At 37.6% G+C, this 16,951-nt stretch overlaps 1 protein-coding gene across 1 annotated transcript; it reads left to right on the forward strand.

Moving 5' to 3' along the window:
- The first annotated feature begins 2,296 nt into the window (after positions 1-2,296).
- Positions 2,297-16,347, forward strand: LOC102222203 (NLR family CARD domain-containing protein 3-like). The gene is made up of 10 exons (XM_023345678.1): positions 2,297-2,369; positions 3,497-3,593; positions 3,675-3,767; positions 4,434-4,506; positions 7,037-7,262; positions 9,649-11,443; positions 11,524-11,697; positions 12,538-12,711; positions 13,988-14,034; positions 14,136-16,347. The coding sequence occupies exons 2-10, from the start codon at positions 3,523-3,525 to the stop codon at positions 14,678-14,680; spliced, it is 3,198 nt and encodes a 1,065-aa protein (XP_023201446.1). The 5' UTR covers positions 2,297-2,369; positions 3,497-3,522; the 3' UTR covers positions 14,681-16,347.
- Positions 16,348-16,951: the final 604 nt, after the last annotated feature.

The following is a 16,951-nucleotide window of genomic DNA, read 5'->3' on the forward strand; positions in this document are numbered from 1 at the left end:
AGAAACACCCGTCCATCGGTCAAACATCCCGACACTCTGCAGAATATTAAGGAAACTCCCTGACCAAAGTAGCCGTACCTGTTGGTAGAAGCACAAACAAATCAAAAAACATGAAACCAATAAAGAGATTTATGGTTTTTCCATTATATATGACCAGTTCAGGGTGAACTAGTCAGTCCTAGTGAAGTGTTTGTTATGGCGGACCAGGTGGATGACGTTGTACCTGATGTGACAAGCAAACGTCAGTCCCAAAGGTCTAAGATTTCAAGTTCACCAGTTTATTCAACTCCAACAACAAAACCCAATAACTCCAAAGTATTTACACAGATGGTCAAAAACACGTCTGCCCCTCCAGGTTCAACTCCTGCCTACTGCGTCTTCTTCTTCTTGGTTTTTTTTTGGGTAACGTTTGATGGCATGTGGGCCAGATGATTTTTCTTATCTACTTAAACTAAAGTCTGATATGTAATCCCGTTTCCTTTAAAAATTTGATAGGTCCTTTATTTGTCTTATGTTTAACTAATTGTGGGAAAAATAGGATTAAACCAAGATTTAATAAAATTTGGTGTGGAGAATAATGAATTAATTATTAAATACTCTAATGTCTCCATGTCGATACCACTCACATCTTCCTGATGGATGTTTACCTACCAAATTTAAAGTATTACATTTATTTCGCCTTCCTCCATTTATTCCCATTCTTCCTACATTATTTTATTTATTGCGACCTTTGTTCTCCTCCAGAGTTGTTGCCATCCAGATTTAACTTTGTTGTTAATAACAGACTTTATCTCAAATTTACAAAATGTTATTTCCATAATTCTAACCTGTTTTAAAGACAAACTGACTAAGTGATTTCCGCCCTGAAGAACATCAGAAAGTCTTCACACAAAGAACCTAATGGACCTCACTAACAGGGCCGGACCAAGGCATGTGCTAGCTAAGCGGCTGCTTAGGGCCTCCATGCCACCAGGGGGCCTCCTAGAGAAATGAAAGCATGATAGAAAAATAAAGACAGCTCTGGAAAACATGAAGAGCCCACCTCATTGAGCCCAATCAAAACCTTCCTGGTTTTTCCATCAAATATTGATTTCTGAATTCTTCCTGAGTTAAAACATTAGTTTTGTTGTTTCTAAATAAATATAAACTTGTTTTCTTTGCATTTTTGAGGTCTGAAAGCACTGCATCATTTTGGTTATTTTGACCTTTTCTCATTTAAATAAATACTAAATCTCTGCTTGGAATTTCAGAGACATTTTGTCAGTAGTTCATAGAATAAAAGAAAAATTTTCATTTTACTCAAACATAAACCTATAAAGAGTAAAATCAGAGAACTGATCATTTTAAAGTGGTCTCTTATTTTTTTCCAGAGTTGTATTTTAGATAACATTGAATAATACAAACTAAATACTATTACATGTGGGAAAAAAATCTATTTTGTTTTCATAGATAATAATGATTAATCTCTTCCTGTTGATGGCTGCTGTCACTACAGGGGAAATATAAGATATTAAATTTAGTGTTTATCAGCTGATGTTACTTTCAAATAGTTAAAATAAAATGAGACGCGTTGCATTTTAAAATCCAAATTATTTTTATTTGTTACTCCTCTAAGGTAAAAATCAATAGCCATAATAGCACTGCTATGCTAATGACAAATTATGCTAATGATAGCAGGTACGTTACACATCGAGTAGATTAGGAATGATAAATCATCTGGTGTTGACATGTTGGTATGGAGGCCCCCCAGAAAACACTGCATAGGGCCCCAAAAAGGCTTGGACCGGCCCTGCCCACTGACGAGGTGGGAAGCTGCTGTTGAACTACCTGTAATTAATTTTCTTTAAAGATGAATGTAGAAAGAGCCGTTCTCATACAGCTCTCCGTCCCAGTCCTGATGGTGGGGACGCAAAGCAGGAACCAGATTTATTGGCTCCGTCAATCACCACCTGAGAGAAAGACGAGATCCTTTAGTTTGATAAGAAATGCATCATCTGGTCCTTAGCAACCTCCGGTAAAACATATTTAATCCATATTTTGTCATATTACAACCGCTAACATTAATATATTTAATTGGAATTTTATGTCTCTCTTCCCTGAATCTGCGCTCATGTTCTGTTGCTGGACTGTCTGTCCCACCAGATAGACACAGAACTTGTGACACCAGTTGATCTGTTGAGTTAAGAGGAATGGAAGATTAATCTTTCATCTTGCAGGTGCAGCCCAGATAGAAACGAAGAACAGTACTAAAGTAAAACTCCGCCTTCACAGGTGAGGATTGACTGCTGACAGCAACCCCGGCGCTGCAGCATTCCTTAACCAACCAAGTGTTTAAGTTTCATATTTCATTGTGACGCAGTTAAGACAAGGTAAGACAATGGCCTCTTTGGTGTTTAACTTGTCTTTTACAGGTTTATTTTTGTAATTACATTTATTTGTATTGTGTACGTCAAGTTTAAGCCAAGCAGGGAATTAAAGTCAGTCCTGATTTTGCTCTACATAGAACAAAAACAATCACATAGATGGCGAGTCGCTGAAAGTGAGAAAAAAACAGTTGGTTCACCTAGAGAGCAAATACCTGCATCAACCTGAATTATAGTTTCCATTTCTTCCAGGTTTGTTCAATTCTCTGTAGTCTTATTTGTAAAATAATTGTATTACTTTTTTCTTCATTATAAAAGTGTTAGAAATAATTTTATTCCAGCCTTCTGTAATAGGATAATGAGGCTTGGTAGTGAAAGCACACTGAAAAACTCAAATCCTCACAGAATTGAGTATTTCGAGGCTTAAAAATGTACGAAAACCATAGGTGGAACAGGGAATTTGACCCACCTTTCATAAAGGTCTGCCTCCCAAAAATCAGTGTAAACAGAAACTAGACTAAGCTTCAGGTTTCTCCCAGATAAATGGTTCCCAAATTTAAAACTAAGCAGTAAAAAACAGTTTTGTTCCCGTTGACATAAGTTGCCAAAATTGGATTTAGCAGAGTTTAAACATTATTTTTCATATTGTATTTATCTATTTTTGGCTTCATATTAAAACAGTAAGCTGTGTTAGTGAATTCATATGCTTTGGAGAGAAGTTGTTTGATTTATTTTGTGTTTGTTTACACCACTGTGGAAGTGACTCCATCTGTTTTAACCCCACATTAGACTTGCATTCTCAGAACAGTACTTGGCAGACTGAATGTTGTTTGACCAGTAATTCCTGATAATCAAGTGGTGTCTGGACTTCTTATTTTCACTCAAACAACTTGCAAATGTTTTTAATAATAAGTTATTATTCATAATTATTGATAGTTTGAAGAAAATTTCTTTCATGTTTCAAAATCAGGCAAGGGCATAACGTTTCTTTTAAATATTTGGTACGAAAAATCAGATTAGTTCCTTTCTTTTCTCTTTCTGCTTCTTTGTTTGCTGGTATTGCAAATAATATCAGCGGAGCTTAAGTGCAGGTGAGTAATTTGTTTTGCCTTTAATATAAACATTGTGTGCAGATTGATGTGAATTGGAGCGCGGCATCATGGATCAGCGTGAGGAGCAGAAAGAAGGAGAAACTCTGTGTGAAACCGAGAATCACAGCAAAGCCAAGAGGTGAGGTGACCTTTTACTGTTTTGTGTTTTCACTCTGTTCGCTCAAGGCGTCCATGTAATTTAAAACAACTTTATACATAGGAAACAATCTGAAGATGAACTGGATCCAGAGCTCTGTGATAACAGGTCCATGGGCGATCCTTTGGATTTTAAATCAAACCAGAGTTCAAAGAGGTGAGCTATATCTAATTAATCTGTCTAAAAATCCCAACATATACAGCGCTATGACAAAATGTTTGCTATTGGAAAATACTTTTATTTTATAGTATTTTTGTCAGACTGGATCTTGTTCTGCTCTAGTGATTTAATAATTCAACAGGTCAGTCAGTGAGATTAGTAAAACAGAACCAGAAAATGTTGTTAATCACAGTTAATTCATAATTTATTTATTTGTGGACTATATTCATACACACGTTAAAGTTGGTTTGACTGGCAGTTTTTACCCTAATAAACAAAATCATGATTCATGTTTGTCTGATATTGAAACATTTGATGAGTTTTGAAGTTGGACAAAAAAACACACATTTCTATTTGCACATGTGAAGTAGCATTTACTGTGACTTTTTCAGAAAAACTCATAGTCTTTATCAAATTTAATTTTGTCAAAACAAATTTGATAAAAAAACAACAAAAAAACATATATATATTTTGTAGGAGGTGTTTAAACAATAAGCTGTTATACATACAGTATATAACAGGCACACGTTGGCAGGCCCCATGTAAATTTCTTCAGAAATCTTCTAGTTTTATTTCTTGTCCAGATCTACACATAACATTCGTTGATTTTTTAATTTTTTGCATGGAGAGCTGTAATGTGAGAAAAATTTATTTGATTCCCAGAGTGAAGATCTCAGAACTCCCTAGTGGTCAGTCTGCCCAACAGCATCCAGCAGAGCTGCACTCCATATTTATGGTCTGTACATATCTAATGCTTTCTGTCTGTTGTATTCACAGTGATCCTCTTTGCTCCAAATAGTAAAGTAGTGAATTGTCGGTTTGTGACTGCATTGCTAGGTGCTGTTGTTTTTCCAGTAGCACCTATCAACGCAGTCTGAATCACCTCAACTATGGTCTAAATGGTAGAACAATATTTTCTGAGGTCACACTTTACATCTGGTTGCTGTATTTGGTCTCTAATTAGTTAGCAAATGTTTTAAAGTGTTAAATCAACCAAAAAGCCCTCCTCCTTGAAAAAAACGCAAAGTTTGCGTAACGTGACTGGAGGAGAACGGAGCCCAACAGCTGCGGTCTGATTGCTAAGCTCAAGGAGTTTTTATTTTCGCTCAGGTGTTGTTAAAGCATGTTTATGTTGTTAAAGCATGTTTATGTGTGGCTGTTCAGCCTGCAAGTGGTCTGGACATAGAGACGGGAACAATTATTTTATCCTGAGGTGAGATTCATTCAGCAAGATTTCACCAGCAACAGTAAGTCAACTAATACGGCGATCTGCAGTGCACACACTGCGAATAGCAGGCTTACAATGAAAGTGACCCGAATTAATACCAAATGGGATCCAGAAGAAATTACTAAATCAGGCTGAAATCCACTGCAGTACCACCATAACACAGCAGAGGCAGCAACTGACACTAACGGGGAATAGAGGCAACAACAAAGCCAAGACCAGAGTCAGAGGAGAGAATTATTAAATTTTCCAGAAGAGTATTATTGAGCCTAATTTTATGTATTCTTATTATTTATCTTATCTTGATAGATACATTTCCATAGACAGATCTATAGATCTGTAAATGTAAAGATACATTTCCAAACTTCTCTTAGTAGTCTTAAACATGTAGCCAATTTAATGTTCATGATTGGTCACCTCTGCCAGATGTTATTCAGTGTTACTGCAACCCAGATGTGCTAAAGAAAGCTACAGCAAGTCCTTTCTGCTTGAGACTATCAAACTTTATAATACATACATAGTCTCTAGAGCCGTGTGTTTTAGATGTTGAATCTATATTTAGTAATATACTGAGTGATATGTGTATGTCTTTAAGACTATCACTACTCATTGTTATTTATTATTGTTGTGTGTTTATTCTTATTACTTTATTTATTTTAATTTTTATTGCGTGCTATGCTGGGACAAACAAAATGCCCTTCCCCTAGGGCAGTGGTTCTCAAACTTTTTTCAGTGATGTACCCCTTAAAAATATATTTTTAGTCAAGTACCCCCTGACACGGGCAAAACATTTTTGGAATAAAAAAGAGGTACAGTGCTGTAAAATCACTGTCTGATTTATTAAAGACAAACAACTTATATCAGTGATCCTGACAAATACATCCATATTGCAAACATTGCATGGTTAAACAAAAAAGAAAAACAGAAGACGGTGACCACCAGGAAGGTATAAAACCAGTCAAAACTGAAATATGCAAAACGCTGCTAATTTATATTGGTCTCTGTAATGGTACAAAATTAAATATATACATAAATAACTAAAATGTGTTCACAGAAATAAATCTATAACTTAATTATAAATAAATTATATTTTGTTTGTAAGATAAATTAACTTAATAAATAAAGATTTGCTCACAAAAAAAAATAAACGTTACCTCTTTTAGGATCAAAAAAAAGAAGATTGCACTTTAATCACTTTGCATTGAACATTTGATTTGATTTGAACAGTATGTAACAGGCAGTGATTTATGAACAGGGAAAAAATTACTTAGTACATTTTAGTGAGAAATATGGGCTTGCACCTCACTGAGGATCTTTGTCATTCTTGGTGGCAGGGAGGCAACTGCAGTGATCAAGCTCTTCTCCAGGCACAGTCTGTTTCTTTGCTTTGTTTTGATCAGCATCATTGCTGAGAAGGAGGCCTCACATAAATATGTGGATGCAAAGGGTAGCAGCTGCTCCAAGACTGATTATGAGGAGCCTACTGATTTTTTAAAGATATTTTGAAAAGCTTCACGTACCCCCAGCAGTACCTCCACGTACCCCCAGGGGTACGCGTACCCCCATTTGAGAACCACTGCTCTAGGGGATCAATAAAGTATTATCTTATCTCATCAAACTCATCCGACAGCATTTCACATAAAGACTTCAGAATCACTCAGAACAGCCTTTAAGAACTGAAGATCAAAAGTTATCAAAAGCTTTTTGTTGCATCAAAGCATGTGTGCGTGACTGAGACTCAAAATCTGATCGTTTACCATAAAACATCAGGGTGGAATAACTTACAAATACACAACAATTGCATAAGACTTTATGTGGGTCATAACAGATCACTGATCTCTATCACATGATGAATTGGTGACGTCACATTAGCTTCACCCCCTTTGAGCAGAAAGTTATTTGTTTCCCTGCTGGTTGTCGTCCTTTTACTCTACGATTCAAACAGAATTAAACTTGTGACTGATGACACACATTTCCTGGCAAATATATTATATCCCCCCTTATAATGATCTCAGTCTAAGTTGGTTTTTTTCTATTGTAGGAGCTTAAAAAGAACATTTTCACTTTCGTGGAGAATGAGCTAAAAAAGATCGAAGTGGTTCTGGGTTCAAATTACCCAGAAGGTCTAGAGGGGAATGAGGATGATGACGTTTTAGAGGATGAAGATAAAGAGCAAATGAGGAGGAACAGAGAAGATTTTGAGAAGATGGTACAGCGCTTCCTAAGAAGGATGAACCAGGAGGTGCTGGCTAACTGTCTTCGACTCAGTAAGATTTCTCTAATTAATATGCTAGAAGATTGATAAATCAATTTATATTTACATTTATTACCTCACCTTAAGGGGCGTCATATAGGGGGGAAGTTATGACAATTCCAAGGGGCCCTGACCGACGGGACCCTCTGCAATTTATTTAACGTTGGGGCCCTGTCTTACAAAATTAAATAATTGTAAAATAGTTTATAGCAGTAAAAATCAAATGTTGCTGCAGTATGTAACGGTTATAAAAAAATACTTTTTTTTACATATTTGTTAAAAGTGTCATTATGTTGTGACAGTATGGTATAGAAATAATCTGTGAAAAAATTATTTCATCTGTTTTCTCCCAGTACTATCTAGAAACAACCAATCAGAGGCAGGAGAGTTTTAGTGCTGTCAATCACAATCTCATGTGGCTGCTCCTTCCCTCCCTTTGCTCTAGCAATAACGATAAGTTGTTTCTCCACCATTAGCACATTTAGTAGTGAGTGAATGAGGTTGATTGACAGCACTAAGACCCTCCTCCTGGTTCTGATTGGTTGTTTTTGACCAGAATGTTGCATTACTTTAACCAGTAATAGTTCAGGAAGGTGGTGGAGGAGATCGATCTTTTCAGAGATTATCTGTCTCATAATAAAGTGGCACGACATGGTGACAGCTTTAACAAATATGGAAAAAACATATTTTTTATTAAAGTTATATATTGCAGCTTGAATAAAATGCAACAACAAAGCATTTTTTGAGAAGTCTGGATTGCTTCATGTACATTTTGCATGTTGTCTATGACTGTTACTAGTGGGGAGAGACATTTCAGTAATCTAAAACTAGTAGAAAAAATTTAAGCAACCTACTTGCAAACTGTATGCAGACTGTTGCATGTAAAATTCATGAGCAGTAAATATTGTGCTAATATCAGTATTGAACCAAAGAAACCAAGGCAGATGCAAACCTTTAAAATGGTGACACTTTTGATAAGTCAGATAAACTCAAGAAATTGTAACAGCAGCTGTGCAGGGGGGGCAATCTAATTTTTTGTCATGGGGCCCAAGATTCCTGGCGGCGCTCCCGCCCACCTTAGACTTAGTTTGGTTCTCATGGAGGGATCTTTAGCATGTAGGTATAAATCATATCTAGGCCAATTAACATCCAATTCTTAAGACTTATGCAAATTGGAGTCTCTGTCCTTTATGTATGCCATTGTTATATATGCTGGTTGGCTGCTGTGTGACCTTCTAGTTCATTGAGGCATATGGCGTGGATGTTGTGTGATGCCTCCTTATCCCATATGCCTCTTCAGCTTTGTTGAGTTTTAGCAAACAAGTCAAACAAACATTACACAATGAAAAAGATTTTATCTCCCTTGTAGGAACCCCTCGATAAGCTTCTACAACATTACAAGTTTAATTTCCATCCATTGCTGCGTTACTTTTTAACAAAGATCTTGTATTGATGATGAGAGCGTCCAACCACTGAGCAAAACCTTCTCCAAAATATCACAAAGATTGTCAATGGAGTACAGGTCTGATATCCGTGGTAAAATTGAAGTCTCATCTTCCCTGAACCACTTAGTCACAATCTGAGCTCTGGTATCTTGGAATATCATCAGAACAAAAACAAATTCATTGATGGAATAACCTGGTCATTCAATATATTCGGTGGATATCATGATGCTGATGACGTTTGACCTGATCAGTTGCAGATCATAGCACTGTTTTTACAGGCAGTGCTGTAATAGTAGGCATGATGGTTGTATCACTTCATCTGCTTCCCTTATTACCCAGATCTACCCATCATACTGGAAGAGAGTAATTTGGATTTATCATGACCTTATGTCTCGCTAGAATCCTATCTGTATGCTGCCTTACAAATTAAAGCTGTTTTCTCCAGTTAGGCTCATTGATTAAAGGTTTTCTTATGGATACTCTACTGTTCAGTACCAAACCTTTGCGTTCCCTTCACATTGAGGCAATGTTCTTACTTACACTATTAAAAACAGACCTGAGTTCTACTGTTGTTTTCCTTTAGTTTGATTTAACTGAACGCTGGTTTTTTCCTTCCAGTTTTTAATAATGTATTAAGAAGCTACTCCTGGCATCATTTGGGGTTAAATAAATTGTTGCCAGCTTAGGACAGTTGTCTATGCAGTAACTATCCAATGGGAAGCACTTACCCATTTTCTCAGTTAAATTCAGGTGGTGGCTTTTTCCTTTTAGTCAGGCAGTCTAACTCTGGCAGGAAGACTTAACTGGTTAGTTCAGAAATTTCAGGGCTTGTAAACTTTAACAATTAAACAGAAAAGATTTATTGTAATTTTTACATATACAGGTATGTTTTCAAAATGAGATGTGAAATGAGTGAAAAAAAGGATTTTAATTGTTTTGTTTGCATTCTTTAAGAATCACTCATCACATGCCAAGAAACACTAAAGGCTAACATGAAGACGAAGTTCCAGCATGTGTTTGAAGGAATTGCTAAGTCAGGGAATCCAACAGTTCTGAATGAAATCTACACAGAGCTCTACATCACAAAGGGAGACTCTGGAGACGTCAATAATGAACATGAGGTCAGACAGATTGAAGCAGTGACCTGGAAAACAGACCAACCAGAAACAGCAATTAGACATGAAGACATATTTAAACCTGTATCTGGAAGAGATGAACCAGTCAGAACAGTGATGACAAAGGGAGTGGCTGGAATTGGGAAAACAGTCCTAACACAGAAATTCACTCTGGACTGGGCAGAAGACCAAACCAACCAGGACATCCAGTTCATCTTTCCATTCACATTCAGAGAGCTGAATCTGTTAAAAGAACAGCAGTTCAGCTTGGTGGAACTTGTTCACCATTTTTTTAGTGAAACCAAAGGAATCTTCAAGTTTGAAGAGTTAAAGGTTGTGTTCATCTTCGATGGTTTGGATGAGAGTCGATTTCCACTGGACTTCCACAACAATGAGATCCTGACAGATGTAAGAAAGTCCACCTCAGTAGATGTTCTTCTGACAAACCTCATCAGAGGGAACCTGCTTCCCAAAGCTCACCTCTGGATAACCACACGACCTGCAGCAGCTAGTAAGATCCCTGCTCAGTTTGTTGGCAAGATGACGGAGATTAGAGGATTCACTGACCCACAGAAAGATGAATACTTCACAAAAAAATTTGAATCTATGAAGCAGGCAAGAAGAGTAATCTCTCATGTAAAGAAATCCAGAAGCCTTCACATCATGTGCCACATCCCAATTTTCTGCTGGATCACTGCTAATGTTGTGGAAGACATGTTGAACAAGAAAGATGAAGAAGAGCTGCCAAAGACCCTGACTGAGATGTACATTCACTTCCTGGTGGTGCAGGCCAAACTAAAGGTCATCAAGTATGATGGAGGAGCTGAGACAGATTCACACTGGAGTCCTGAGAGCCGGAAGATGATCGAGTCTCTGGGAAAACTGGCTTATGATCATCTGCAGAAAAGAAACCTGATCTTCTATGAACCAGACCTGGCAGAGTGTGGCATTGATATCAGAGCAGCTTCAGTGTGCTCAGGAGTGTTCACACAGATCTTCAGAGAAGAGAGAAGTTTGTATCAGATCAAGTTGTTCTGCTTTGTCCACTTGAGTGTTCAGGAGTTTCTGGCTGCTCTTCATGTTCACCTGACCTTCATCAAATCTGGAATCAATCTGCTGGCAAAGGAAGAAATGAAATCAAAGGACTTTGAAACAAGAAGCCATGAATCCTCAGAGACAGAAATGTACAAGAGTGCTGTGGACATGGCCCTAGAGAGTCCAGATGGACACCTGGACTTGTTCCTCCGCTTTCTACTTGGTCTTTCTCTTGATACCAATAAACGTCACTTAGGAGGCTTTGTGGCACAGACAGAAGAAAGTTTAGCAATTAATAAAGACACAGCCCAGTACATCAAGGAGAAGATGAATAATGATCTATGTGTTGAGAAAAGCATCAATCTATTCCACTGTCTTAATGAACTAAATGATCAGTCTCTGATGGAGGAAATCCAACAATCTCTATGTACAGGAAGTCTTTCAGCACACCAGCTGTCTCCTGCTCAGTGGTCAGCTCTGCACTACATCCTACTTTCATCAGAGAAAGTTCTGGAGATATTTGACCTGAAGAAATACTGTGCTTCAGAGGAAGCTCTTCATAGATTGCTGCCAATAGTCAACGCCTCCAGCAAAGCTATGTAAGTACAGATGTAGTCAGTTTTATAAAAGTGCCTAATAACAATAATACAATTACTTTGTATTGTCTTTGCCTTTTCAGACTGAGTGGGTGTAACCTCTCAGAGAAAAGTTGTGAAGCTCTGTCCTCATTTATCAGCTCAACTACCTCTAGTCTGACAGATCTGGACCTGAGTAACAATGACCTGACAGATTCAGGAGTGAAGCTGCTCTGTGAGGGACTGATGAGTCCCAACTGTGAACTCGAGATTCTCAGGTAAAATACATTTAAATTCTATGTGTTACATTCTATTTAAAATATAGAATGTAAATATTTTTGTTTTACATAATTAGAAACATGTCTAAAACATATTTTTTGTGTACATTTTAAAAGAAAACTGTATAGTGTGTTATAGAAAGTGGTCTAGAGTGTGTGTCATAATGTGTTGTTAACAGGGGAGATTTGCCAAAAGGCGGTCTGTGCTCCTGAGTCTGAGGTGTTTAATTCTATGATTGGTCTGGTTGGATCAGGTTGGGTAAAAATGGTAGCTTTGTTTATTTTTTTATTGTTGTTCAAGTCAGAAGATTTTTTTGCTTCTGGGGATCAAATGAAGATTTTTTGGGTGGATTTGAGACTGTTGAGGGTAACAACAGTTTGACTGTATTATAATGAAGCGACAGTAGAAGTTGGCAAAACATAGGAAGCATTGCAACTGTTTACAAGAAGATGAAGTTGGCCAGTTGAGGACCGTTTAAACCTTTTCCAGGTCTGTCTTTATCTGCCTGCTCCCCAGAATGAATCCCAAGAAGATCCATTCAATTGGAGAGGATCTGTTGAGATTAATGGGAAATATACCAAGATGTAGCTTTGAATCAGAATTTTGTGACCAATACAACGCCACTTTGTCATTCAAATTTTTACATAGCAACACTGGGAGATAGAAAATATAATATTTACTATTTGTCAGGCCAACAGGCCAGCATGTAGACTGCTGCTCAACAGACATGGTTCTCTAACCTTCATAGCAGGCCAACTAATTATTCTAACAGTTCCAACCAGTGTGTCACTTTGAGAATATAGATGATTTTTTTCAACATTATGTGTTTGTGTCTGCAGGCTTTCAGGCTGCCTGATCACAGAGGAAGGCTGTGCTGCTCTGGCTTCAGCTCTGACTGTGAACTCCTCTCACCTGAAGGAGCTGGACCTCAGCTACAATAATCCAGGAGAGGCAGGAATGAAAAGTCTAGAAGCTATATTGAAGAATCCAAGCTTCAAACGGGACTCTCTGAGGTAAGGAAATATTTTCTGCAGCCACATAGAGCTACACCATTGCTTAATGCTAGATTCAGAATTGACACAGCGAAATATGGCAGCAAACCAGAAGGTGATGTTCAGGATCTTTGACAAATGAAGAGTTCTGGAGAGAAAAGGCAAGAAGGATTAATGATGGGTTGGTTCATCTTTCTAGACCAATCTGAAGTGTATGATAAACCCAAAAGCCCCAATGATAGGTTTATTTTAGTTCCTAACCTGCAAAGAATCAACCAGAGACACAAATTACTTTTCCACAGAAGAGGAGAGGCTGAGCCCAGACGCGGAAATCCGCCGTCAAACACTGTCTGGGATCAACTCTGCCAGCTCTTTCTCTGCATTGCTCTTTATTATGTATAGAAAAAGGAGGTTGGGCTTTTTCACACAGTCACACAAAGAATTTGACCTTTACTACAGGATGTTCTGGAACCTTCTGTGGACATGCCCTTACAAGGGCACGAGGCTGACCGCAACCAATCAGCCCCACAGAAAGCTGACAACACAGGAATGTGCAAACATCTCTAGCCTCCAGGCAAACATCCTAAAAATGGTTAATAGTGTATCACAGAAGAAAAGGAGTCAAGTAAACAACACACAAAATAATAATATGAAAACATAACCTTTCAAATAAACTCACAAGTAAATGAACTTAGATAATTTTTCTAACATCCAACCAGCCTCAGACAATGAATGCTAGTTTATATCAGAGACGTCTTGTAGTGCAGAAAGGGAAATCATGTTGGAGAGATAATTAGTTGTCCATACCAGTAAAAAATGATGTTGAGCAGTTCATACAGAGCTGTTCAAAACTATTTAAACAGCTTCAACTTTAACAAACACAAAGCAATGCATAATTGCAAAGTGGAAACATGATTGTTGTTTGTATCAATCAAAATTAGTATCCATCCATTATCTAGCATGCTTGTCCTTGCAGGGCGGCGAGAGATCAGGTACACTCTGGACAGGCTGTCAGTCCATCACAACATAACTAATAAGTTGTTGTTTTTTTAATCTAAATTTGAAAACGGGGCTGTGACTTAAAATTAGATCTAATTCATAAACATGAATTGATCTATACCTTCTTAATTTCTTGCTGTATGTTTAGGATCTTTTGAACCTTATTAAATAATATACAGCTTAATGCAACAGAATGAGGAAAAGGCATCTGTTATAACTGAACTGATAGTATCAGTAAAATATTAGGCTTTGGTAACAGAAAAGAGGTAATACCATCAAAACGCCTCCTTTCTTACAGCATGGAGCCTGCAGGAGACAAATGGATGACAGCAGGTCTGAGGAAGTGTAAGGGCATTTTTGATTCATAGCAGATTGTCTCATCTTTGCATGAATGAATTCAGAAAATTATACATCAGTAACTGCATTGTGTTTGTTCTGTCCTTCAGATTCCTGTCCACTAACAGTCGACCTAAACACTGTAAACAGATTCCTCAAACTTTCTGATGAAAACAGGAAGGTGACACATGTGGAAGAGGAGCAGCCGTATCCTGATCATCCAGACAGATTTGATCTCTATCAGCTGCTGTGTACTGATGGTTTGACTGGTCGCTGTTACTGGGAGGTTGAGTGGAATGGGAAAGTCTATGTATCACTGAGTTACAGGGGGATCAATAGAAAAAGAGTCAATGATGATTCCTGGTTTGGATTGAATGATAAGTCCTGGAGTCTAATCTGCTCTGATGATGGTTACACTGTTTGGCATGATAGTGTGAAAAAAGCTTTCATCCCCATTCCCTCTTTCTCCTCCTCCTCCTCTGTCTCTGGCAGAGTAGCTGTGTATGTGGACTGTCCTGCTGGGACTCTGTCCTTTTACAGAGTCTCTTCAGGTACACTGATTCACATCTACACCTTCCACACCAAATTCACTGAATCTCTTCATCCTGCATTTGGGGTCAGGGATCTTTCAGGAGTGTGTTGGTTCTCATTTTAGAATAGTCCTAAGTGCTTTTCAAAACTAATACAACATCTCAAGAGCTATCAATGCATTAATAACAGGAGAAAATAATAGAAAGTCACATTAAATAAAACTGTTTTTTAAAAGAAACAACACAGTCCATCAATCTTAAGTCCAAACAAAGGAAAATTCTGGAGTCTAGGAACCACTGAACTAAAGGCTTTGTCTTCCTTTGTTTTCATTTTACCATAAAGAGTCATCATCAGGTCCTGATCACAGGAACATGTGGCTGAAGTGGCCTTCTTATATTCAATGGTGCCTGTCTGTGAAAACCACTTAAGTCAATAAAAGGATTTTAAATTACACTGTGGAAAACACTGAAGTCATTGTTACTGCATTGATTTTGGAGTCGCGTATAAAAACCTGTAGGATTTGTCTGAAGCCTGGCAGCATCATCACACCTTGCAACCATTCTAGGGAAGGTATGCTAAAATACACAGAGTGCACTGGGGATCAAACCAAAGCATCAATAATTAGTTCAGAGAATGTGAGAATAAAGATTTAATTACCAGATGATTAAAAGGAATGAATCAAAGACTGGATGTGAAGCCAAAGTAAAGTCAGAATGTAAGATTTTTCCCAAAACCTCTCGGTTCTTTGTCAATAAGCTCTGTGATATGCATTTTTCTCATGTACATCTTTGTTCTCTAAGTTTGTGAAAACTGGTTAAGAAGTAGATTTTCTTAGTTGCTATTGGTAACTGATGACAGTGTAATATAATCTACTTGCACTTTTGAGCCATTTGAACTGCACTATATTCTAATGTTACGGTAATGACGCTATGCATCGTTTCTTTTCTTGTGATTAGATTTATTGCCAATAAGAAGAATAAATACTTGGAAATATACTTCTTCACTAATATGTTATAAGTGGTACACATAAATGATATAAAAATGAGTGATATCTTATATTTGCACAACATTATTTATGTACATTATTTTATATCCTGCCCCATTAAGGTTGGTGTCAGGATCTGGGGGTGTTTGAATTAGGTTGTAGATTTTTGTCATTTTTTATGTTCCTTTGATTTTTCTACTTTAGTTTGCCCTGTTTTCCATTTCTGTTCTCCCTAGTGATTGTAGTCATGTTTTTCTTGCTTCTGAGTTATTTTCTGATGCTCTAGTTTATCATATTTCTTTAATCTAAGTTGTTCCTTAGTGTTAGGATTATTTCCTGTTCCCCTGTATTCTCTCTCCACTTTCCTGTGTCACTTTCTCTTCCCTCCTCCTCAGCCTGGTTCCAGCTCCAACTACTCACACCTGCAGTCAGTTAGCTTTTTAGCCCTGGTCCATTGTTCCCACTATCAACCTCCCAATAGTGAAGCACCTTATTCTCCAGTTACAACTCGCTGGTTCATCATGTCATCTCACCTCGTCCCCTCCTCCATGGATCCCTTCTGTTCTCTTTTTGTTTCTGTTTTGGATTTATTTTTTGTTTCTTGGACTTTGCATTTTTATTTTTTCATTAACTTTTGAACCTCACCTTCATATCCTGCCTGCTTCATTTGGCTCGATACATCAATACATCCTAACAGCTGGAAATGTCAAGTTTTTATTTTGGCTTCAAGTCTGTATGGTATTTACCTTTTCAGGTCAGGTTGGTGTTTACTTTTTCCCTGAATAAATGAAATCATGTTAAAAATTGTTTCTTGGATTTAATGTAGTGATCTTTGTCTGCTGTAGTAATTGTTGATGTGGGCACTTGATCAGGGCAGCATGAGAAGGAGGGGAAATAACCCATAGAAGACACCTGTTTATCTCTTAAATAAATAACAGTAGTCAGTGAGGAGTTGTAACTCCATTAGGTTGTCTAGGGACATCACTAAAAGATGTGCTTCAACAGGGCAGTATTCATATTCAATGCAGGTTGTATCGCTGTTAAAACTTGGGGGATACTATATATCCACCAGAGGGCAGCATTTCAATGCTAGCAACTTGAACACATTTCAGATTCAAACTCACTGTAACAGACTGCTACACAAGATCTTTTCTGCCCACAATCATCAACATATACAATACATTTTTGAAGAATCTTGAATTAATGACATTTAATTTCCCTTTGGGATCTGTTAGAATATATTCTCATATTAACATGTCTTTGAGTTTTTGTGTCGTGTTTGTGCCGTCTAATTTGCTTTGAAGTGCACACCTGCAGGTTCTGTTCACTTTCTGTTTAGTTTTATTTTTGTGCATGTTGTTCTGCGGTGGTGGGCGGGACGGGGGTCAGAATGAATTGTTGGCAGCACTT

This window comes from Xiphophorus maculatus, chromosome 14 (genome assembly GCF_002775205.1).
Source record: "Xiphophorus maculatus strain JP 163 A chromosome 14, X_maculatus-5.0-male, whole genome shotgun sequence".
NCBI lineage: Eukaryota > Metazoa > Chordata > Actinopteri > Cyprinodontiformes > Poeciliidae > Xiphophorus > Xiphophorus maculatus.